The sequence below is a fragment of the Macadamia integrifolia genome, chromosome 8 (genome assembly GCF_013358625.1).
Source record: "Macadamia integrifolia cultivar HAES 741 chromosome 8, SCU_Mint_v3, whole genome shotgun sequence".
NCBI classification, from domain to species: Eukaryota; Viridiplantae; Streptophyta; class Magnoliopsida; order Proteales; family Proteaceae; genus Macadamia; species Macadamia integrifolia.
The window spans coordinates 8,949,804-8,973,227 of record NC_056564.1 but is presented as its reverse complement, the minus strand read 5'-3'; the positions used below and the strand labels follow the sequence as shown (position 1 = coordinate 8,973,227).

The 23,424-nt window shown below is 42.2% G+C and overlaps 1 protein-coding gene across 1 annotated transcript in view; it reads right to left on the bottom strand.

Moving 5' to 3' along the window:
- Window positions 1-8,825, bottom strand: part of LOC122087180 (serine/threonine-protein kinase BSK5-like) — a 10,617-nt gene extending 1,792 nt beyond the window's left edge. Inside the window, 8 exon segments of the mRNA XM_042656223.1 lie at window positions 3,279-3,440; window positions 4,694-4,882; window positions 6,158-6,243; window positions 6,732-6,837; window positions 6,940-7,073; window positions 7,619-7,754; window positions 7,905-8,122; window positions 8,236-8,825. Of these exon segments, the coding sequence (XP_042512157.1) occupies window positions 3,279-3,440; window positions 4,694-4,882; window positions 6,158-6,243; window positions 6,732-6,837; window positions 6,940-7,073; window positions 7,619-7,754; window positions 7,905-8,122; window positions 8,236-8,314 (1,110 nt within the window). The 5' untranslated portion in view covers window positions 8,315-8,825.
- Between the last annotated feature and the right edge of the window lie 14,599 nt (window positions 8,826-23,424).

The following is a 23,424-nucleotide window of genomic DNA, read 5'->3' as shown; positions in this document are numbered from 1 at the left end:
GGGGGTGGGGTGGTGGGGCTGGGGCTGGGAACCAGTTAAGCAGACTAGGCTGCAAGTGCAAAACATTCCATAAGATCCCAATCAGGTACTACAGTTTCTCTTTGCTACACACTAGTCTGCAACCACTGAGACCCAGTAAGAATGCCCAAACCAACCACTTCAGTTTTGACCTCACCAGTGAGAAGCTATAGAACACTTTAAACAAAGGGTAAGAGACTAGTTCTAGTGGATATTTCTCCATAAAATAAATAAATAAAGGAAAGAAAAAAGCACATATAAGTCATAGTTGGAAAACACAAATGGCATTTAACAATATATGACAAAGCAACCGTAACCGCAGGTGAGCATCCAGATTCCTTCCAACAAAACTGAGAACAAATTCTGCCAAATAAATTATTAGTTACGTAGAGCTCATTGCAAAACATCTGCATCCTGGACCTTGTTGACTCAGCAATTCCATGAGTTCAACAGTCAGATGTCATATTCAGACACCGGTGCTGCCCATTGAGAATTGTATGACAGGTTTGGCAAAAGCAAAAAAATCTGAACTGAAAGGCTTGTCTTTCTTGTACGAATTAATATTAAGAGTAAAGAAAATTGAAATTAATAAAAAAAAATACAAAGAAACTAAAAATACCACAGTGATTCCATTAAAGAATTATATAGAATTCACAGCATGTGGACTGATTCAAGAAAAATGATAATTGAAGTTGCAAGCAGTATTTGTAAAGTAAAACAATGTCAATGACTATATTCAGAGCAGAAAATAGTAAGTTCTATATATTGTCTATGATCAACTTCTTAGGAACAGATCCTTGCACGGTTTCCTCAAAACGGTGAAACCAATGATGTGATGCACTCAAAGTCAAACCGCAGTATAAAGCAGCATGGAAAATTTGATCACTGTTTTAAATCATACCATCAAGGTTATATTGACCACACACTCAAAGAGAAAAGAAAGAGATTTATCCAGTACCACCCCTAAAATTGAAAATAACTTGGAGTGACCCCCCAAAAATGAAAACAATGTCTAGTAGACCCCTCACTTTCTCAAAATTATATCTAAAAAACCCATTCCGTTAGGTATAAGGCGTTAAGTGATGATGTCATCAGTCATTTTTTCGCTAAATGGCCAATCTACCCTTATGGGTATGTTAAGTTACTATGATGACCTTCGATTACAATCTGCTCCGACTACCGCTGCTGTGCTTCAACTACCTCTGCTCCGTATATCTGCAAAGAAGAAAGGAAGAGGAAGAGGAAGAGGATTTGGAGGCAACCCAGATGAGAATAAGGGTTTATTCTCTACCTTCACCGCCCTCCATGTCTGTGGTTCTACTTCTTCTCTTCTTATTGTCTCTCTTATATGTTGCCCAATCAGATGATCTTGACATCAAATTCAAAGCTGCATTTCGAAGATCAAACACCATTATTTTTTATTCATGGACACCAGATAATCAACCTTGCAATTTCACCGGAATTTCCTGTAATTCGAACAGTTCAGTAACAAGTATTGAACTGGGTAACAGAAATCTGGTCGGTGTTATCCCCTTAAACTCCCTCTGTCAGCTTCCGTGCTTGCAGAAACTGGATCTTGGATCGAATTTCTTGTACAGTACCATCACAGAAGCTTTGAGGAATTCCAATTACTTGCGGTACTTAGATCTTGGGTATAATTCCTTCTCCTATACTACAATCCCTGATTTATCCACTCTAACCCAATTAGAACTGCTGAGCTTGAATTCCAGTGGGATTTCCGGTCCTTTCCCATGGAGTTCACTGGCAAACATGACAAATCTCACCTTTCTAAGTCTCGGCGACAATTTCTTCGACAATGCTCCATTCCCGCTAGAGGTTGTGAAGCTCCAAAAGCTGTTCTGGCTGTACCTCTCCAATTGCAGCCTCGAAGGAACTATTCCCAAAGGCATCGGAAATCTCATTGGACTCATCGACCTAGAACTCGCCGAAAATAATCTATCTGGCGAGATCCCAACTGAAATAGTGAAGCTTACGAATCTGTGGCAGCTTGAACTCTACTACAATCAACTGACGGGAAAAATCCCACCTGAATTTGGGAACCTTAGTGCTGGTCTCACTTATTTCGACGCCTCTGATTACAATTTGCGCTTCACTGATACAATTCTCACTCTTGGATGATAGGGTTTCAAAACCACAACGCCTTAGTTCGCTCTACGTCACACCTTCGTCCCTTTTGAGAAATCATTGATAGCACAGCCAACGAGGTAAATTGAGGTAATAACTTCAATAATTTTTTTCCTTTCAGAAGGAGAAATATGGGGTTTTTCTCTACCGGGGTCGCAGATGAAGATTTGGTGTGGAGCTATGCACCGCAGCTTTTGCTTACTACTGTTAGCGTTATAATCGCCCAGCTAGGGTCGCAGCTGAACTAACGGTGATAATATGTAAGGGTTTGGAAGGGTAAAAATGAGCTCTTTTTAGAGTTTCAAGTATAAAGGTAAAAATGTCATTTCTCACTTTTAGTTAACGGTGCTACAAATTAGGGGTGCGGTGGATATTATTTTCATTTTTTAGGGGTCACTCCAAGTTATTTTCAATTTTAGGGGTGGTACTAGATAGTTTCCCAAGAGAAAATGTGGCTTGCCATTTTCCCTTTCTTTTTGTGTTTATCTTTTTATCATTTCTTTCTAATCGAGTGTAACGAGGGGACAGACATGGGCTCAAAACCCCTCATGTCATAGTAATCTGAAGGACAGGTGCATTTAGAGATGGAGAACAGGCAACCTCAGTAAAGCTTGAAAAAAACATTCAACAGTTATGGGACCAAGCCCCATCACCACCCACCAAACTCTCAAAAGATGTAATCATTTATTGTAGCCTATGAAAGGTAAAATCTGGTTTGAGCGAGGGAGTTGGAACTGAAAGATAGTTGAACCTTTTGGTTAGAACACAAAAAATATTTGAGGTAATTTGCAATTCTCATGAGCTTTTTCAACCATTTTTTGTTCAATAACAAAGCATCAGCCCATTTCAAAGCAGGAAGAATAAGGATAAAACCAAAAGCCCGAGAGGAAAAGTAAAATAACAGCTGAAATTGTTTCTGCAACGCTAAAATGCAAAAGTAACATTTGATGGGCCATTTCAAAAACATGGATGATAGAACAAAATACAAGTAAATTGAAATTTATCCAAACATTGTCACAGAAGAAAAGGAAACAACAGTGTTACATATCATCGAGAGCAAACAGTTAAGAATTCATCTGAAATAGAAAGGCATATTCATAATAAAAATGACTAACCTCGTTAGCAACCCCATCATCATCCTTGTATCCAAGTTTCTCCAAGATTTCATGTATGGCAGTGAGGTCCAATCTAGAACATGCTTCACCTAAGGGAGTTAATGATAACGGTGTTGAAGGCACGGTTCCATGTGAAATACCCATCAAAACATATGATGGCACCTGATAAAAAAAAAAACAAGGAATGAAAATACGAACCCTTTCAAAGAAAACGACAGTTATGCAAGTGAACTCAATAATCTTAGAAACAATATGAAATTTTAGATTCAGAACAGCTTGTGTCAGAAAGGATTGGCAAAGGTAAGTTTAAAGACACTATGAATCTATATTATCTTAAAGCAATCCACACCCACCCCCCCCCAAAAAAAATAAATAAATAAATAAATAAAAAATAAAAAGAGAAGAAAAATCGAGGAAATTAATAGATGATAAAAGCTTTCCTCCAGACACTAACTGATATGCATTCACTGTTTTCTAGCCCTGTTGACTCATTATTTAGCATTCTGCCAACCATGGATGGGTGGATATTACCTGGAGTCCCAAGTTGTCAAGATGTCACCTAAGTGTCCAGATGCCTCGGTTGCATTGTTAGTGTCACCTTGCATCCAAACCCCTACAATGCCTACAATGACGGTCAACAAGACATCATGATAACTATGATCTGGACAGACCACTTGTAAAATTTGGTGACCTATCTCTTACCTAAGGCTTTACCGCTTTGGCTTTTCAATGGTTATGAAAGGCTCACTGGAATTCACGGGGTTAAAGGACTCCAGTTTGATGGTTTCTCATTGGGTTTCATTCTTCAGTTTACAACAATTCATGGTTTAAGGTCGAGAATTCAGGTTTCATGATTTCAAGTTTGATGAATTAAGGCTACAGATTCCATGTTTCCCAGCTCCAAATGTCAAGTTTTATGATTTCAAGTTCATGGTTTCATGGAAAACCGCCACCCTGCCCTCTGTGTGTGTGTGTGTGTGTGTGCAGATTATTTCCTGCCCCAGCATGATGGAAGTGGTTCCTGATAGTGGCATAGCAGAACCCTATTCCCTTAAAAGAATAGCAACTTATTAAAATTAATAGCCATAATAAATGAGAAAACATCCACACTATGTAAATGAAAAACATACAGAATAAATTGATAAAATAGGAAAGTAAATATGCATGACGCTTTAATAACAAGAAAACTAATGACATTTGATAAAGAATATGCTGGCAACAAGGTTGCTTCCCTAAAATTTACAGGGGCATCCTCTCAAAAACATCATCTCCCCATTATATGAAACTTTACTGCCCTAGATATGAATGAACTTAGTTTAACATTTGCAAGGATTTAATGCTAAATAATGATGATGATCACCTCTATAAATGTGTGTACATTTGCAGGGATCTAAAAACTCAAAAATGATGTTTACCTCTGCTTCTTTCTGAAGAGAAGTTAGAGCGGTCACAAGAGACTTTGCATTTGGCCTCTCACGAGGTTCATACTGTAAACAACGAGATGCTAATCGCACCAACTCAGTTCCATCATCGTTTGAGAAATGACCCTCCAAACAAGAATCCATCAGCATCAAAAAATTCTTGCCACGTATAAGGTCAAGTGCCTGTCAAAAATTACACAATAAAATTCAATTTCAAAATACAAAATTTGAACAAAAAAAAAAACAAACTAATAATAACAATGCAACAGTAAGGCCAATTATTTTTTTCCTGCAGGACAATAGACACATCCTTATTGTTGCAATTGCAAGCAGTAAACCTATTTATTTTCTTGCAGGAGAATAACACATCCTCATTGTTGCACATCCAGTATGAAATCAACATCATAAGATAAAATAGTATACACAGGGCAAGAAAATACTCAAACCGACATACAATAACTGGATTAACATTAATCGACAAAAATGAAGAAAACATTCTCTTTGGTTTTCTTTTTCTGGGAAGAAATGCTGTATATCTACATATATATATATATATATATATATCCTTGCATTTCAACAAAATCAGATGTTCCATTTATTCAAGTTTAATTTTTTCAATTGTTAGTCACATAGTTCTTACTTCTAGAGTGTTCTGTTCTGAATAGTGTGCATAATTATTGAGTGAATGTTTCCTAAGCGCCCTGTTAAGAGAGGGTTTCTACACAGCTCAAATATCTGCCACATGGAGGTTTCATTGGCATTCAAGTTTTGTGGTCAATGTTGTCCACGTCATCATCTCAGTTTGAAAATTTTCAGCCCAAGCCAGTTTGACAATTAGTGACAATTCAGTCAAGGGTAAGAGTCTTAGCATGGCAAACCATATAATAAAGACGGGGTCTGAAACCTGACACATGGCTAATTTTTTTTTTTTTTTTGGTGGGGGGGGGTTGGATGGACAAAAAGTCATAGCGTAGAGAAACCTCTCTACACGAGGCCATGAAAATAAACTTTCCCTATTTACAATCTATAAATGGAAATATGCGCTAATGTGGTTTAAGACCCACTTCGGCAAGTAAAATGCCTCACCTCAACCTTAAAAATCAGGTCTATTTGAACAAGTGTGGACATTATTAAAAGTTCTTGAATTTTCCAGTTCATATTCTTATTCCTCTCTCTTATTTTGAAATTTCTCTTATGCATTTCCCTTTGACTCCCACATCACCAAGTTGACGTGTAGGGTCCAAGACTTCAAGTTGCCAATGCACATACCAAGCGCAGTTATTTGACATCCATAAAAGGGCCATGGCACCAAAATGTCTAAGAGTTCAAAGCAATAAGAATGACTGTAGACATACAGCTAAAAATCTTATTGCTAGGAAACTCCTAAAGAATGTCAACAGAACAAGGTGTAAGAGTTTCAACATGTAACAAAGTTGACCTGAAGCGAAGGCAACTTACATGACTTGGGGGAATGTGTTTGCCACTGAGAAGATCAAGCAAAAGAGTGCCAAAGCTGTAAACTACACTTTCTGGTGTCACTCTACCTGCCAAACAGAGAAAAGAAAGAAATATGAGTAACATTAGCTTAATTTGAAATTTATGACATGCACATATGAGGCTTGAGAAATGCACATGATACCATACTAGTATAGACTAGTTCTGTTTAATACTTAACTCCATCTATATAGCCATTTCAGAGGTCCCCCATCATGCCAACTCAACAAAGCCTCATACCAATTACTTCTATCAGCCCACATAGATTCAGCTACACCATTCTACCTATGAAAGGCCAGTGTCTGTTAACTGATAATCCCTCATGTCCTTTCTTATTACTTTCAACCCAGATATTTTTTGTCCCTCCCTAAGTTTGTTATGCCCTTCACCAGCAACACATCAGTCCACACTGGTGCAGTTGTTGGTCTTTGATTCAGATAACCAAACCATCTCAGTAGACTTCCCCTCATCTGGTGCAGTTATTGGTCTTTTCCCCCACTTTGGGGGTAGGGGGAGGATTAGGGTAAGATGCATGTACCTGTCCTCAAATATTCTGGAGGAGTGAAAGCCAAGTTTGTACTATAGCTCTTGCCATCTCTACTATTCTTCATGAGACCAAAGCATGACAGCCTAGGATTACCATCCTGTCAACCACTGCATCACAATAAGGGCTAGAGAAAGAAAAGCAGATGATCTAACGAAATGAAAATAACAAAGTAGGCAGATACTTAAAATAAAAATTTCACCTGATCAAACAATACTCTGTAAGCATTGAGGTCGTGATACAAGGCACGTCCTCTACTGCTGCAATATTCCAAAGCTTGTGCCAAATACAAGGCAACTCGCAACCTCATTGCCCATTTCATGGGCTGGTTCTCCCCTAAATAAGTTCAACAAGGAAAACCCATTAGGGTATAGATCTCCAACTATAAGTATTAAGTAGAGGAATTGGTAGAGTTTTTGTTCGTTCCAAGTTCCAAGTTCCAACTCGATGGGGAGAAAAGATTCAAGTAGTCAAGAAATTTGTATTTCGATGGACCAAAGCTCATAAAAATAACTATTAAGCCCTTATAACAGGGTAAAGAAATTTCCAGCCCAAAATTCAAAGTTCCCCGTATCATCATCCCCTCACCAGCAAGCCCAAACCCTTGAACCACAGAAACACGTACACACATTGAAAAAGAATGGAAGGAAAGAAAAGAAATGAAAAAACAGAGTAGAATTAATTCTGCAAATGATTTATAATTTTTTTTGGTAGAACAAATGATTTATAACTTACATGCTGTAACCTCCTATATTTCTTAACGCAGATTTCATATCACATTATATATATTCTTATAAACAGATTGTATCCAAGAACAGAAATAAAATCGGGAATAAATGGGAAAAGTCCAATAAACCAATTAAAGATGAAAGAAAGCTTACAATGAAAAAGATGCTTGGCGAGGGTTTCATTGGGCATGAACTCAGCAACGAGTAACCTCTCATCTCCTTCACAGCAACATCCGATGAGATTAGCCAACCGCTCATGCCGAAGCTGACCCACGGATCGCGCTTCTTCCTGAGATACAATTCAAAGAAAATAAGTAACGGGCAAAGAAAGGTACAGTACAGTACAGAAGAAATATAGGAAGAAAATGCTAAGGGAAACAAAAAAAAAAATGGAAATGTAAGTGACGAGGAAGAAGCGATGAGGGGAAGAGTAACGAACAAGGAATTGTCGCGTATCAGGCCACGCGGGCTTATTGAAACGCTTAACGGCGATCCAGCGATCGTTCTCGAGCTTTCCTTTATAAACAACATTTGGAGCTTTCTCGCCGTGTTCGGAGACAATGTTGTCGACGGAGAAGCCGGAGGTGGCATTCCTCAGCTGCTCGAAACCAAAGTCGGTGAAAGCAGACAAAGCATAGCGATCATTGGCCCCGCTCTCTGCAACATGAAAGTAAAAAAAGCAATAAGAACATGAAGAAACCACGGTTGGTCCAGAGAATAAGCAAACAGAGAGAAGATCCGAAGCGGGGGAAGGAGAGGCAGGGAAATACCGAGATCGGATTCATCAGCGGCAGGCTTGAGACGAGATGGCCACAAACAGAGGGAGAATTTAGAACACCGACCTCCCATTGCCGGAGATCTACTCTAAGCACTTTCGAGAGAGTTGATAATGAGACGACGGAGACAGAGTGATCAAACGGAAGCGTGTGTCGCTGATATTACGCCAGTGGATCGGGAGGGCAAGCGAGGAAGGAGAGTTTTCATCTGAGCCTTTGAAGGAGGAGAGAAAAGGGGCAGACAACAGAGAGAGAGAGCAGGTATAAGGATTTGTGGATCCAAGGTTTTTCTTACTTTTCTTCCTTTCTCACTCTCCCTCTCCCTCTCTTCGATATTTTAAAGAATTAAATATATGAAAAAGGGAATTAGAATTAAACTATTGCTGGCGATAATGGTGATGGTGACGGTGATGGTGATGATGATGAAAAGGGCAGACTTGGTGGCTGTTTCTCTCTCTTCTCTGGCCGCTCTTACGTTCTACATATGTATGTGCTGCCCCTATCATGATGAATGTCATGTTCCCCAGCTACCTTCTCTAACTTTCTGCTTTTTCTCCTCCTTTCTCCCCCTTCCACCACCTTCCCACCTCTCCTCTCTCTCTCGCGGTCTCGCCTCTCTCTCCCTCCCTCCCTCCCTCTTACTCTTTTATCTCTTACATTGCGTTTCCCTTTTTTTTTACTTTTCTAATCTTTCTTCTGTTGATAGACGTTGGGAGATGTATAGTTAATAACGGACGATCTAGTTTGACGCACCATGATTGTTGTGCCTCAAATGTCTCCTAAATTACCTCCTCTGCTTAATTTCCGAACTATCTACCCTAACCTAGGAGCTTGGTTGGTAGAATAGAACACTCCCTACGTTGCTCAGGTTAAATTTTAGAGGAAAAGATTAGGTATGTTGCCGTGTCTCTCTCTCCTCCTCTGGGAAAATTCCTATTCCTATATTCCTCTTTTCATCCCAACCCTCCTATTGATCAAGTCGGTTATTTCAAAAAAAGGGTAGTATACCTAATTTCTTTTTTAAATTTTAGAACTTTAAAAAATTAGTGTTTCTTATTTTTATTCCCTTATGTAATTTCTATAAACTCAAAAAATGGATGGTAAACTTGTGAGGATGGGCCTTAAATATTATGGGTTGTTGGATTATGAAGGATAAAAAATGAAAGAATTTAATGAAATATATAATTTTTAGTGCGGTGAAAATTAATGAAAAAGAATGAAAAAAAGAGAGAAAATATGAAAAATAGAGCGACACAAAATCACCTTGTCCCATAAATAATGTCAAGATATATAATACTTCGAAAGTAAATGGAGTGAGATAAATTTGAGTGCCACATCAATAGTCATCAATAACTGCATCTAAAAACTTGTTTGGTAAATAAGTTTCACCCTTTTTTATTTTTACAACTTATCTTTGCCTAACCAACAACAAATACGACTTATTTTGGTGAATTGAAATTTCATCCTTCCTTTCTTTTTTTATAATTTATTCTAGGTAATTACATGGAAATACCCTCTTTAACTTTTTTTCTCTATAGTAGGAGTTTTCTATTTATTTTAAAATAGTAGACTCACCAATTTTAAGGGTATTTTCAGGTTTTAGAGTGAGTTTAATTTGATTTCATTCTTCTCTGTTTTATTATTAGAAGAAAGAAAAAAAACACGTAGTGGAATAATGGTGATTCTATTCCTCTCTACATTTTTGTTTTGCTTTTTATTTTTTATTTTTTGGTAAAATGTTTTGCTTCTTAATTAGCTTAACTAAAATGGAAATTTTTCATCCAAAAAAAACTAAAATGGAGAGCATGTCTGTCCAATTCCAAAAATTAAGATTGGGAAAAGAAGGATAATTGTTTTTTGGGGAAAAAGTTGGGTATCCATGGGTATACTCATATATGTGTCTATCTCTCCTCTTTCCCTTCGAAACTTTCTTATGTTCTTTTCATCTCAGCCTTTTATTTGTTAAGCCATTGGCTCCAAAAAGCTGACAACATACCAACCTTTTTCCTTTTATTAATAAAAATAAATATATATTTAGTAATTTAGAATTAAATCATTTATTTAATTTTAATTAAAAAAAATTTGTTCACTAAAGTGATCAACTATGAAATTGTAAACTTCTTTTACTTATCTAGAGAAATCTCCTTTTAATAATCTATTGTTTTAATTTCCACTGGTTTTTTCCTTCTTTTTTGTTTTTTCTTACTAGCATTAGTTAGAAGTTGTAAAAAAAAAATTACTTTATTAATTGAGAGAAAGAAGTAAGGTAGAAGTAAAGCGGAAAAAAAAAAAGTAAAAAAAAGGCAAAACCAAATGCGCTTTCTATAGCAAGATATGTATGATTACAAGCACCCAAACTATTTTTTAGTAAAAGTAAACTTTATAAGGAATAGTTCTGCATGCATCGGAGGAAATAAGGAATACGGTGGCCCGTGTGCCAAGTTAGCACCTATTGTTTTTATCTCACTATTTCTATCTCCCTTTTGAAATGGCCCATGTCCCTTTTATATGATGCCCCGTCCCATGATTTTAATGGTGCAGATTTGTTTTTGTATATTCTCATCCATGCTCATATTTCACCATTTTTCTTCAATGAACGTTTTTTATTAGACAATTTATTATACCCTTTATTGGAAGAACATTGCACTCACCATTACTGGTATAAAAAACTTTCTTTCAATTGGGAAAATAGTTTATACTCTTGTGCTTAAAAACATGGGGGCAAAATGATCGGTTTACCCTTCATGAATGAAAAAGGATACATCTATTAATTCTTTCTTGTGCAATCCCATTGGTTTTTGTAGAGACGTATTTTTTTTTTTTTTCCAATGTGTTTGAATGGCATTTTTTCACTGATACGGCAAAATTGATTGCCCAGTAGGGTAATAACACGTGGTATCTAAGGAAATGACACGTGTCGCTCACCTGTTAGAGGCTGCAAGAAGTCTAACTGCGTCAACCGCGTGAAGAGAATATTCCCCACGAAGGGGATAAGACGTATCCGAGTAGGACTCGAAGAGGAAAGGAGGCGGACCCGAGGAGGACTCCTCAAAGAAAAAGAGAAACCCTAAACCCTAAGGACTATAAGAGAGGGCCCGAGCGGAGGAAAAAAGATAAGCAGAAAAACCCACACCATTACCCCTATGAAAAGCTGTGCGGTCTATCTCTAACTTGGACGTCGGAGGACTAACCCCGGATAAACATCCGGGCCTCTGCTTCTGTATTTGTGCCGGATCAGCCCATACAGATTTTCGACAGCAACAGATTGGCGCCATCTGTGGGAACGACAGTAATGGTGGGGAGAACCTACAATCATAGGAACACTAGAGCAACGTCGAATATAAACATGGGGGAGGAGGAACCTTCAGGAGGGCTCCCTCCCTCGATGAAAATCGTAGGAGAAAGGGGAAACGATGATAGGGAAGGTTTCGCGAAGGACCAGCGTTCGGCTGGATATTCGGTGCGCGGAGATAGTAATCCTCCACCCCCTCCTGAAGCGTAGGAATATGTGACAAGGGAGCAGTTCGAAGCCCTCCAGGAGAAATATGACCGAATGGCCGAGCCAATGAAGGAGGTCTCCAAAGCTGTCACTCAAAAGACCGACGAAGCACCGCGAGGCCCCCATATCCGGCCCGAGAGAGCTCGAGACGAGGACCGGAGCAGTACAGGATCGATAGGACCAGAGCAGTACAGGATCGATAAGGTCCGATCATAATCCTCGAAACTCAGCAATGAGGGAAAGTCCCTCACCCAGGGGAAGGACGCGGCGTGCCGTCGGGGCTAGACATGGGGAACCAAGCCAAGGAGACGAACAGAGACACGAGGACTCGGGGTTGAAGCAGATGATCCTAGACCTGAAAGATGAGATCAGGAAGGTGGCAGAAAACCAGACGGGAGCTCGCGAGCCATACCTCACTAATGATACGGCTCTAACTGATGAGGTCATGAGAGACCCGCTCCCAATCAGCTTTCGCTTGCCAAAGTATGACACCTACGATGGGTCTGGGGACCCCGTCGATCATCTGGAAGGCTTTAAGTCGCTATGCAGTTCCATTGAGTCTTGAAAAACATCATGTGTCGCGCCCTGCCATTGACGTTCAGAGGAGCGGCAAGGGTATGGTACAACCGTTTGCCGACGAAGTCAATCCACAGTTTCAATGATTTAAGTTACTTCTTTGTGAAGAGATTCTCTAGTAGCCAACCCCTTCAAAAGACCACGTTGAACTTGACCAACGTCAAGCAACATGAAGTAGAATCACTGCGAAACTACATGAAGTGCTTCCAACAAGAGAATATCATGATCAGAGGTCTGGACCCAAAAGAAGAGTTCACAGCCCTGCTGGGAGGCGTCAAGGATAAGGAGCTGAAAAGGTCATTGGCGAAGCATACACCGAGGAACCTGGCCTAGTTGAGAATTCGGTGCGATAAGTACATCCAGATGGAAGAAACCCTTCAAGCCGATGAAGAAGCTAAAGGGAAGACGGGAAAGAAAAGGATCTAAAGGGGCGATGACAAACCTTTCGAAGAAAGTAAAAGAGGAAAGTCCGAGCGTAGTCAGGCACCCAGTCCACCAAGGAAGTTTGAGAAATACATGCCCCTGAACCGAAAACGAACGGATGTGTTGATACAGATAAAGGACTCCCCGGATGCCAGAGCCATGAAGTGGCCAGGGAAGATGGGACGACATCCCGAGAGACGCAATATGGACAAATATTGCCACTTCCACAGGGACCACGGCCATGACACCGAAGATTGTTGGCACCTCAAGGGGGAAATAGAAGAAATGATAAGAAGAGGATATCTAGGCCGATTCGTGGACCGTGAAAAGGAGGATGCCCAAGAAGGTAATGACCACAGGGACAACCGTCGTAGAGTTGGCAGAGGACATTATGAAAGAAGGGGGCCAGCCCGTAGAGGCAATCAAGAACGACAAAGGGACCGGACATTTGAGGAAGCTGACCATCACCTCCGGGACGAGAATAAAAGCCTAACTAGGGTTATAGCGACAATCTGTGGAGGCCTAGCCGCTGGAGAAAGTTCAGTCTCGCCCAGGAAAGCAAAAGCCTATGCGAGAAGCGTACATGTGGCTGAATGGTCGAACAAGAAGGCGAGGATGGGGATGGTTATTTCCTTTTCAGACGACGATCTGGAAGGGGTGCACACTTCGCACGATGATGCCCTGGTAGTCACCATAACCATAGCCGATTGCAGAGTGAAGAGGATCTTGGTGGATAACAGCAGTTCAGCTGATATTCTGTTCCTTGAAGCTTTCCAGAAGATGGGTTTGGATGAGGGAAAGCTGAAGAAAGTCGAACACCCGTTGCAAGGATTCTTCGACGTCCCAGTAAAAGTGGAGGGATCGATTGAGTTGCCAGTAAGAGCTAGCACCGGAGATCGCCAAGTAACAGTCATGATCAACTTCCTAGTAGTAGGCATTACTTTGGCATACAATGTCATACTAGGAAGAGTTTGTTTAAACCTGCTAAAGGCTGTCGTCTCCACACCACATCTCAAGATGAAATTTTCAACCAAGAACGGTGTCGGTGAATGTTGAGGCGATCAGGAGGCATCCCGGAGATGCTACGCCACTACCTTATGGAGAAGAGAGAAGGCGGACGAGGCACTCCCGATAGAAAATATGTGCGATGACGCCAGTTATCAAAGGGGGGAACCGGCTGAAGATCTGATACAAGTTGAGGCCGAAGAGGGGGATAACACTCGCCAATTCCAGGTCGGGGCTACAATGCCAAGGAAACAACAAGAAAAACTCATCTCATTCCTCCGAAACAACTCTGATGTCTTCGCCTGGTCGGCCTTAGACATGCCTGGAATAGACCGAGAGATAATAGAGCATCATCTGAGTGTCAACCCAGCAAAGAAGCCATTGCAATAGAAGAAGAGGACCTTCACCCCCGAAAGGCAGCAAAAAATAGATGAAGAAGTAGAGAAGTTGCTTAAGGCCCAGTTCATCCGCAAGATCCAATACCCGGAGTGGATATCCAACGTGGTGATGGTCCCAAAGGCAAATGGGAAGTGGAGGATCTGCATCGACTTCACCGATCTGAACAAGGCCTGCCCAAAGGACGGATACCCACTACCGAAAATAGAGCTCCTCATGATGCCATGGCAGGATACGAGGCGCTAAGCTTCATGAATGCGTACTCGGGGTACAATCAGATCAAGATGTTTGAAGGTGATGTCCCGAAGACATCCTTCGTGACCGAGGGGGGCTTGTACTACTATGAAGTCATGCCCTTCGGGCTAAAAAACGCAAGGGCCACCTATCAAAGGTTGTTGAATAAAATCCTCAAGGGGATGATTAGCAAAACCATGGAGGTATATGTGGACGATATGCTTGTAAAAATCCTGAAGGCGGAACAGCACATTCAAGACTTAGAAAATGCGTTCCGGGTGCTGAGGCAGTACGGTATGAAGCTGAACCCGGCAAAGTGCGCATTTGGAGTAGCCTCGGGAAAGTTCCTCGGCCTTATTATCTCGGAGAGGGGAATTGAAGCCAATCCGGTGAAAATACAAGCCATTCGAGATATGAGGTCACCCTAGAATGTAAAGCAAGTCCAGGAGCTAAAAGGCAGAGTCGCCGCCCTAGGGCGATTCCTGTCTCAGTCGGCTGACAAATGCCTCCCCTTCTTCAAAGCTTTGAAGGGATCCAAAAAGTTTGAATGGACGGATGAATGCAAAAATTCCTTTGAACAACTGAAGGACTACCTGGCCACACCCCCACTGCTGATAAATCCAAATGCCTGGGATACCTTGTAGTTGTACCTTGTTGTATCAGCAGTAGCGGTAAGCGCAGTACTGACGAAGGAAGAAGGAAGGCAACAACGGCCAATATACTACATCAATCGAACCTTGCCGGATGCCGAAACAAGATACAGAAAGACAGAGAAAGTGGCATATGCCCTGGTAACAGTGGCAAGAAAGCTGAGGCCCTATTTTCAATCACATACAGTATGCGTATTCACAGACCAACCCCTGAAGAAGATACTGCAGCGGCCAAATATGTCCGGTCGCCTGGTAAACTGGGCTATAGAGTTGGGAGAATTCGACATCCAGTACCAACCAAGAACCGCAATAAAAGCACAGGCCTTCGCAGACTTCATAGCCGAGACGACGCTCCCTGATGATCCCCAGGAGATTTCCAAGGACCGAGGAGAAAAGGCTTAGGCATTATACGTGGATGGTGCTTCCAACAGCGCGGGAAGTGGCGCAGGGATCATATTGGTTAGCCCTGGAGGTTTCAAGATCGAGTACGCCCTACGGTTCGACTTCAATGCCTCTAACAATGAAGCAGAATACGAAACGTTAACAGCCATAATTAATCTGGCATGTGCTTTGATGGTACAGGAGCTGGTGGTGCATAACGATTCACAACTCGTGGTACGACAGGTGAATGGAGACTACGAAGCCAAAGAACAAAGGATGGTTGGGTACTTGAAGATAGTGCGAGAAAGAATAACAACCTTCAAGGAATTCAAGGTAAGGCATGTGCCACGAGAAGATGCTAGTGCAGACGCACTATCGCAATTGGCCACCTTCGACTTCACAGACCTTGGACGATCGGTGTATTTTTAAGTGCTACCACAGCCAAGTAACGAAAGACCCCAAGAGGTATTACCCGTAGGCGAACATAGCCATAAATGGATGGATACCATAACCGAATACATAAAAGAAGGAACACTCCCCGAGAATAGGGACAAGGCAAGGAAAGTATGAATGAGGTCAGCACGCTTCATTTTGAAGGATGAGACGCTGTACAAAATAGGGTTCACCGTGCCGTACCTCAAGTGCCTGAACCCCGCCGATGGTGAGTACGCACTCCGAGAAGTGTATGAAGGGATATGTGGCCAACACCTAGGAGCCCGGGCCTTGGCACATAAAGTGCTGAGGCAGGGCCTGTTCTGACCGACAATAAGGAAGGACGTGGAATCATTAGTCAGGAAGTGCGCCAAGTGCCAGATGTTCACCCCTCCCCAGGCAACACTCTACTGAGCTCTCATCCCTATCAAGCTCAATACCATTCGCCATGTGGGGAATGGACATCCTGGGCCCATTCCCCCTGGCCACGAGGCAAAGGAAGTTTGTGGTGGTTCGTGGCGGTAGACTACTTCACGAAATGGTTAGAGGCCGAAGCACTGGCGATGATATCCGAAAAGAATGTAAGGAACTTCTTCCAGAGGGCGGTAGTCTAGCGATTTGGAATCCCTCGGGTGGTGGTAACGGACAATGGAACTCAGTTCACCAATTTGACTTTTGACTTGTTTTGTGAAGCCCTTGGCATTGACCACAGGAAAAAGTCTGTGGGTCATCCATCGACCAACGGGCTGACAGAGGTAACCAACCGTACCCTGCTCCAAGGAATAAAGAAGAGATTGGATGATGCCAAAGGGTTATGGGCAGATGAGTTGTACAACATCCTCTGGTCTAACCGCACAACTGAGAGATCGGCCACCAGAGAAACACCCTTCATTTTAACTTACGACACCGAAGCTGTACTTCCGATGGAGGTAGGGGCCATAACCCACCGGATTCAGTACTACAATGAATAAGAAAATGATAAAGGACTCCGAGCGAATTTAGATTTCTTGACCAAAGTCAGGGACACCTCGCAAGAAAGGATCATCGCCTACCAGCAGAGGGTTGCGAGACACTACAACTCCAAAGTCTGAAAGAACGAGTTTAGGATGGGTAAAGCAGAAGTATCAGACCCGAGGCATCAAGGAAAGCTAGCTCCAAATTGGGAAGGTCCTTACAGAGTCTCAAGGGTAATACGACTGGGGTCCTATCACCTAAAGACTACGGGGGGAGAAAAGGTACCCCGATCGTGGAACTCAAAGAGCTTGAGAAAATTCTACTAGTAGTGAAGTAGCAAGCACACTCACATTTTGTAATTTTTTGCTCCTAAACACTTTCAAGTTGTAACTCCTCATCCTAAGCTCTCCGGATGATTTTATTTATGAAAAATATGTAAGCTGGTTTACGGCAATTGATGGCAATTCTCTTGTTTGGTGGCTTTAGCTTTGCCGAAGGTCCTTACCTTGGTTGTTGATCAAGGCAGAGCTGAAGGAAATTTGCCGAAGGGATCCAGCCGAAGGTCCTCACCTATGTGACGACGACCGAGGGAGCTCCCCTCGGCTGGATGTTCGGCCCAAGACCAGAGGATAAAAGACCCCTCGGTCGGAGCTGAAGGGAAACGCCACTTGGCGAAAATCCTACTTGTTCAGGTGGGAACTCTGGCTAAGGCCGAGCTGACCTGACCGAAGGTCACCACCTCGGTTGGGAGCTCAGACCAAGGCCGAGTGGACCTGACCGAAGGTCACCACCTTGGCTAGGAACTCTGGCTAAGGCCGAGCTGACCTGACTGAAGGTCACCACCTCGGCTGGGAGCTCAGGAAAAGTTTAAGCGGACCTAATCGAAGGTTCTTATCTCTGTTGGGAGCTCAAGAAAAGGCCGATCTGACTTGAACGAAGGTCCTTTCCTCAGTTGGGTGCTCTGGCTAAGGCCGAGCAGACCTGACCGAAGGTCACCACCTCGGTTGGGGGCTCTAGCTATGGCCGAGCTAACCTGACCGAAGGTCACAACCTAGGTAGGGGGCTCCGGCAAAAGCTGAGCGGACCTAACCGAAGGTCCTTACCTCGGTTGGGAGCTCAGGCAAAGGCCGAGTGGACCTGACCGAAGGTCCTTACCTTGGTTGGGAGTTCAGGCAGAGGCCGAGCGGACCTGACCGAAGGTCTTTACCTCAATTGGGGGCTCTGGATAAGGCTGAGCTGACCTAACCGAAGGTCACAACCTTGGTAGGGGGCTCTGGAAAAATCTGAGAGGACCTAACCGAAGGTCCTTACCTCGGTTAGGAGCTCAGGCAAGGCCGAGCTGACCTGACCGAAGGTCCTTTCCTCGGTTGGGTGCTCTGGCTAAGGCCAAACAGACCTGACCAAAGGTCACCACCTCGGTTGGGGGATATGGCTATGGCCGAGCTGACCTAACAGAAGGTCACAACCTCGGTGGGGGCTCCGGTAAAAGCCGAGCGGACCTAACCGAAGGTCCTTACCTCGGTTGGGAGCTCAGGCAAAGGCCGAGCTGACCTGACCGAAGGTCCTTACCTCTGTTGAGGGCACCGGCTAAAGTTGAACTGACCTAACCAAAGGTCATTACCTCGGTTGGGAGCTCAGGCAAAGGCCGAGCTAACCTGACCGAGGGTCCTTCCCTCGGTTGGGAGCTCATGCAAGGCCTAGATGACCTGACCGAAGGTCCTTTCCTCTATTGGGTGCTCTGGCTAAGGCCGAGCAGACCTGACCGAAGGTCACCACCTCGGTTAGGGGCTCTGACTAAGGCCGATCTGACCTGATCGATGGTCACAACCTCGGTAGGGGGCTCCGGCAAAAGTCGAGTGGACCTAACCGAAGGTCCTTACCTCGATTGGGAGCTCAGGAAAAGGCCAAGTGGACCTGACCGAAGGTCCTTACCTCAGTTGGGAGTTTAGGCAGATGCCGAGCGGACCTGATCGAAGGTCCCTACCTCGGTTGGGGGCTCTAGCAAAAGCCGAGCGAACCTAATCAAAGGTCCTTACCTCGGTTGGGAGCTTAGGTAAAGGTCGAGCGGACCTCACCGAAGGTCCTTACCTCGGTTGGGAGTTTAGGCAGAGGCCGAACGGACCTAACTGGAGGTCCTTTCCTCGATTGGGAGCTCTGGCTAAGGCCGAGCAGACCTGACCGAATGCCCTTACCTTGGTTGGGGGCTCTGACTAAGGCCGAGCTGACCTGACCGAAGGTCACAACCTCGGTAGGGGGCTCCGATAAAATTCGAGCGGACCTAACCGAAGGTCCTTACCTCGGTTGGGAGCTCAGGCAAAGGCCGAGAGAACTTGACCGAAGGTCCTTACCACGATTGGGAGTTCAGGCAGAGGCCAAGCAGACCTGACCGAAGGTCCTTACCTCGGTTGGGGGCTCTGGTTAAGGCTGAACTGACCTGACCGAAGGTCACAACCTCGGCAGGGGGCTCCGACAAAAGCCGAGAAGACCTAACGGAAGGTCCTTACCTCGGTTGGAAGCTCGGGAAAAGGCCGAATGGACCTGACCGAAGGTCCTTACCTCGGTTGGGAGTTTTGGCAGAGGCCAAGTGGACTTGACCGAAAGTCCTTTCCTTGGTTGGGAGCTCCGGCTAAGGCCGAGCGGACCTAACCGAAGGTCACCACCTCGGTTGGGGGCTCATGCAAAGGCCGAGCTGGTTTGACCGAAGGTCCTGATCGCAAGCAAAACTAAAGCCGAAGCCGAAGGAATAAGGCCTAAGGGACGCATGAATGAGAGAAAATATCGAAAAACTTGATTACTCCCACAGGAAGAGCCTCCTGGTGAGAGTAAGGGGGCTACTGATACGGCCAAATTGATTGCCCAGTAGGGTAAGAACACGTGGTATCTAAGGAAAGGACACGTGTCACTCACCTATTAGAGGCTGCAAGGAGTCTGACCGCGTCAACCGCGTGAAGAGAATATTTCCCACGAAGGGGATAAGACGTATCCGAGTAGGACTCGAAGAGGAAAGGAGGCAGACCCGAGGAGGACTCCTCCAAGGAAAAGAGAAACCCTAAACCCTAAGGACTACAAGAGAGGGCCCGAGTGGAGGAAAAGAGGTAAGTAGAAAAACCCACACCATTACCATAGGTGAACAAATCACTTACCAAAAAAAAACTTTATAAACTGGGATTATATCCTAAAAATCATTAAATATATTAAAAACATCTGATACCGTCCCATGTTTACCTACTACCAAAGGCAAAGCCAAGACGGCTCCTAATAATTAAATGCAGGTGTTAATTAAAAAAAAATAATGAATTAAATGTAAGCTGAGGATGTTGAGCTTAGATTGACTAAGGGGAAAAACAAGAAAAGGTGCTAGACTTTTGAAGGGTTTCAGGACTCCCTCACTATAGAGTCTCGAAGTTCAATTGTTTTGAGTTAAATGTCATTTTCTCCTTTCATTGCAGTTTCTTATTTTTCTCTCTTCCTCTCTCAAGGTTTGGATCCGTGGAGATCGATCCTAGTATTTGAAGAAAAATTACATGGTTATGCATTTTTGAGTTTTTCATTATAAAATATTCATTTAAAGTTTAAATTAATAAGAATATCTAAATTTAGGTTTGGACTTTATAAAATTATTCACCCAAAGTTTCAGTTAAAAAAAAAACCTAATTATGTATGAAATTTGAAGAATCACTATTTTGGGTAGTTTTGTTAACTGGAAATTTAGTTGGATAGTTTTGTAAACTCAAATTTAATTTTGGATATTTTTGTTAACTGAAACTTTGGGTGAATAATTTTATAAAATCTAAACTTAATTTTGGATGTTTCTTTAAGTGGGTAATTTTGTAAAAGAAAACCTAATTTTGGGTATTTTTGTTAACTGAAACTTTTGATGGCTAATTTTGTAAAAGAAAACCTAAGATAGATAATTTTCCCAATTTTTAATTGATCTAATACTAATCCATTGGTATGATGGAAATGTGTAAAAGAAAAATACAAATTAATTTTTTCAAAGGTTAAATCCGTCCGAGCAAAGATTTCGAACCTTGGTGATGCAGTAGATAATGAGACTGTCACCGGTTTTATGAATCGATTTGGTCTCTAGATCGATCGACCGATACCAACCCAAATCACTTTGGAGTTTGGGTTGGACTCGATCGGATTGATTGACCTTTTCTTTCTATTACCTTTTTATCCTTCCCTAGTACCAATGGTATTTTCCAATCCGAATTTTGAAATTATGGCTCCGTTTGGTATCGTTCTAAAAAAATGTTTTTGGAGTTTTTTCGTTTTATTGGAACGAAAAACGAAATCTTCTGTTTGGTGCACTTATGGTCTGTTTCTGTTTTTTTTTTTTTTTTGCAACAAAAAGTGAAAAAAAACCGAACAAACGAGATTGGACAGAACTCAATTTTGGAGTTTCTCTTCCAGTTCGTTCCATTTATCAAAAAAAAAAAAAAAAATCGTTCCTGATAAAAATCTGAAATTTTGATATACCATTTTTTCGTTTAAAAACTGCATTTTGACATAGAAACTAAAATTTTATTTTTTGACACGAAACGGCGTTTCTGAAATAGAAACGATATCGAATGGGCTCTATGCAGTCTCTTATTCATTACCCAAAAAAAATAAATCTCTCATTCATGGGCAAGGGTACTTTTAGAAAGAGAATAAAGAAGTGGCAGACAACCAATGAAAGTGTTTGGTGAAAGCTTTAGAACCAGGAGTAGACATTGAGTATGGGAGCAGCACCTCATTATAATCTCCCACACAATGCTGAATATTCCTATGATGTGACATTCTTCTTTCAATCTATTCCTCGTGCAACATTGACAATTACCAATGCAACCCCCCCCCCCCGCCATCTTAAGGAATGATAAAAGTACAACCAATCTCAAAAATAAAAATATAAAAATAAACAGGGAAAAAGAAATAAATGTTAACAGGATACAAAGGTATTAATAATGCTAGCATCTATTGGTCGTTATATTAGATAAATCATATATATGTTATTGATTAAATATAGTGTGTATGTATTTATCCATATCACTCTTGCAGCTCCTTTCCTTCCCTTTCTTCCTCCTCTTCGTCTCTAGCTTTGGCTTCGGTTCAGATTCCCTCGCCCCCCATTAATAATTAATTTAGATATGGGTCTGTCTCTTCTTTGGAGGCTCGTTATGTAATCAATTCATTGACCTTGTACAACTTCAAAGAATTGCAAAAAGCTACTGAATTCTTTATCGAAGGTCATAGGGTCAAGGGATCTGTTTATAATGGCAAGATTAATGGTGATGAAGCTACTATAAAGAGGATAAAAGGGGATGTCTCAAACGAGATGAATATTCTAAAACAAATCAACCATTCCAATGTGATCAGACTATCTGGGTTCTATGTACACTAGGGGAGCATCTATCTTGTTTATGAATTTGCAGAGAAGGGTCCCTTAAGTGATTGGCTTCACGAGAAGGAGTATCAAAGTTCTTGCCCTCTTGGGTGGACACAGAGTATATACCTAATTTTGTTCTTTTCAAATTCTAATCTCTTTTCCAACTCAATTGGAGTTGATTTGGAATTGGGTTTCTCTTGAATCAAAGAATTGGGAGAGAGATGGTGTCCTCGGCTCAGAAGAAGACTCTCTAGTCGATTCTGGTAGCCAAGCTCAGTCAGCTTAGTATCCCACCCACATCCGATGAAGATTTTGATTTCTCCGACGTATTCGGTACTCAGACCACTCACACTTCTTCTTCTCCCTCGTCTTTCCTTGAAGTTGGAGAGCCAGAAGTGATACATAGTCGATCCCATTTCTTTATGGGCCTTTCGCCTCGACTTACTAGTTCTAGTATATATATATTACCTCTCTTTTGAAACCTTATATGAGATATCACCTTAAATTTCCAAAAATTCCAAGTGTGTATCTTATTTCGAAAAATTAATGACTCTTAAATCCATTCTGTTAGCTCACAAACGTGAAGTGATGACGTGTCATTGTTGTTATTTTGTGAATGATAGGTAAACTTGTTATTTTACCTTATTATGTAATAAACCCACCCCTTTAGACTGATCGGCCTTCTTGTTGGTCTCAGTGGAACACAGAACACAGAACATGCTCCAACCGACAGCCATGCCTGAGTTCTTCCCAACTAATTACTTGGTAAAATAAGAACTCTGTTAGCTTGCATTTGCTACAATTTTCTTAGAAGATTTTTTAAGGCAAAACCGTCCGTGGATGAAATCAAACCCAATCCGCCTCTGGAGTGTCAGCTCGCGTGCAAGTATCACGGCGAATGATACTTGCTCGGTACCAAAATCAGATGGGTATATATATATATATATATATATATATACCTATCACTGATAGCAGAAAGTTTCAGCGGTGATCGTAGTTCTGCTATCATTCACCGTGATACTTACTCGGGAGGACAGCTCGGTGCTGGCGCATTGGCCCATCTGATTATGGCATTCCATTCTCTTTGCTGAAATCAAACCCAATCTGGCTCTAGATTCCCAAACTTAGTTCGCTTCCTCCCTTATCAGCCACTGATGATGCACAACTGCTCCTGATATGATCATTACACTCTCCTTTTTATTGATTCCAGAGCTGCGATCCGAGCTTTTGAATGAATCCAGATGGTTCGATTGGCTAACTCC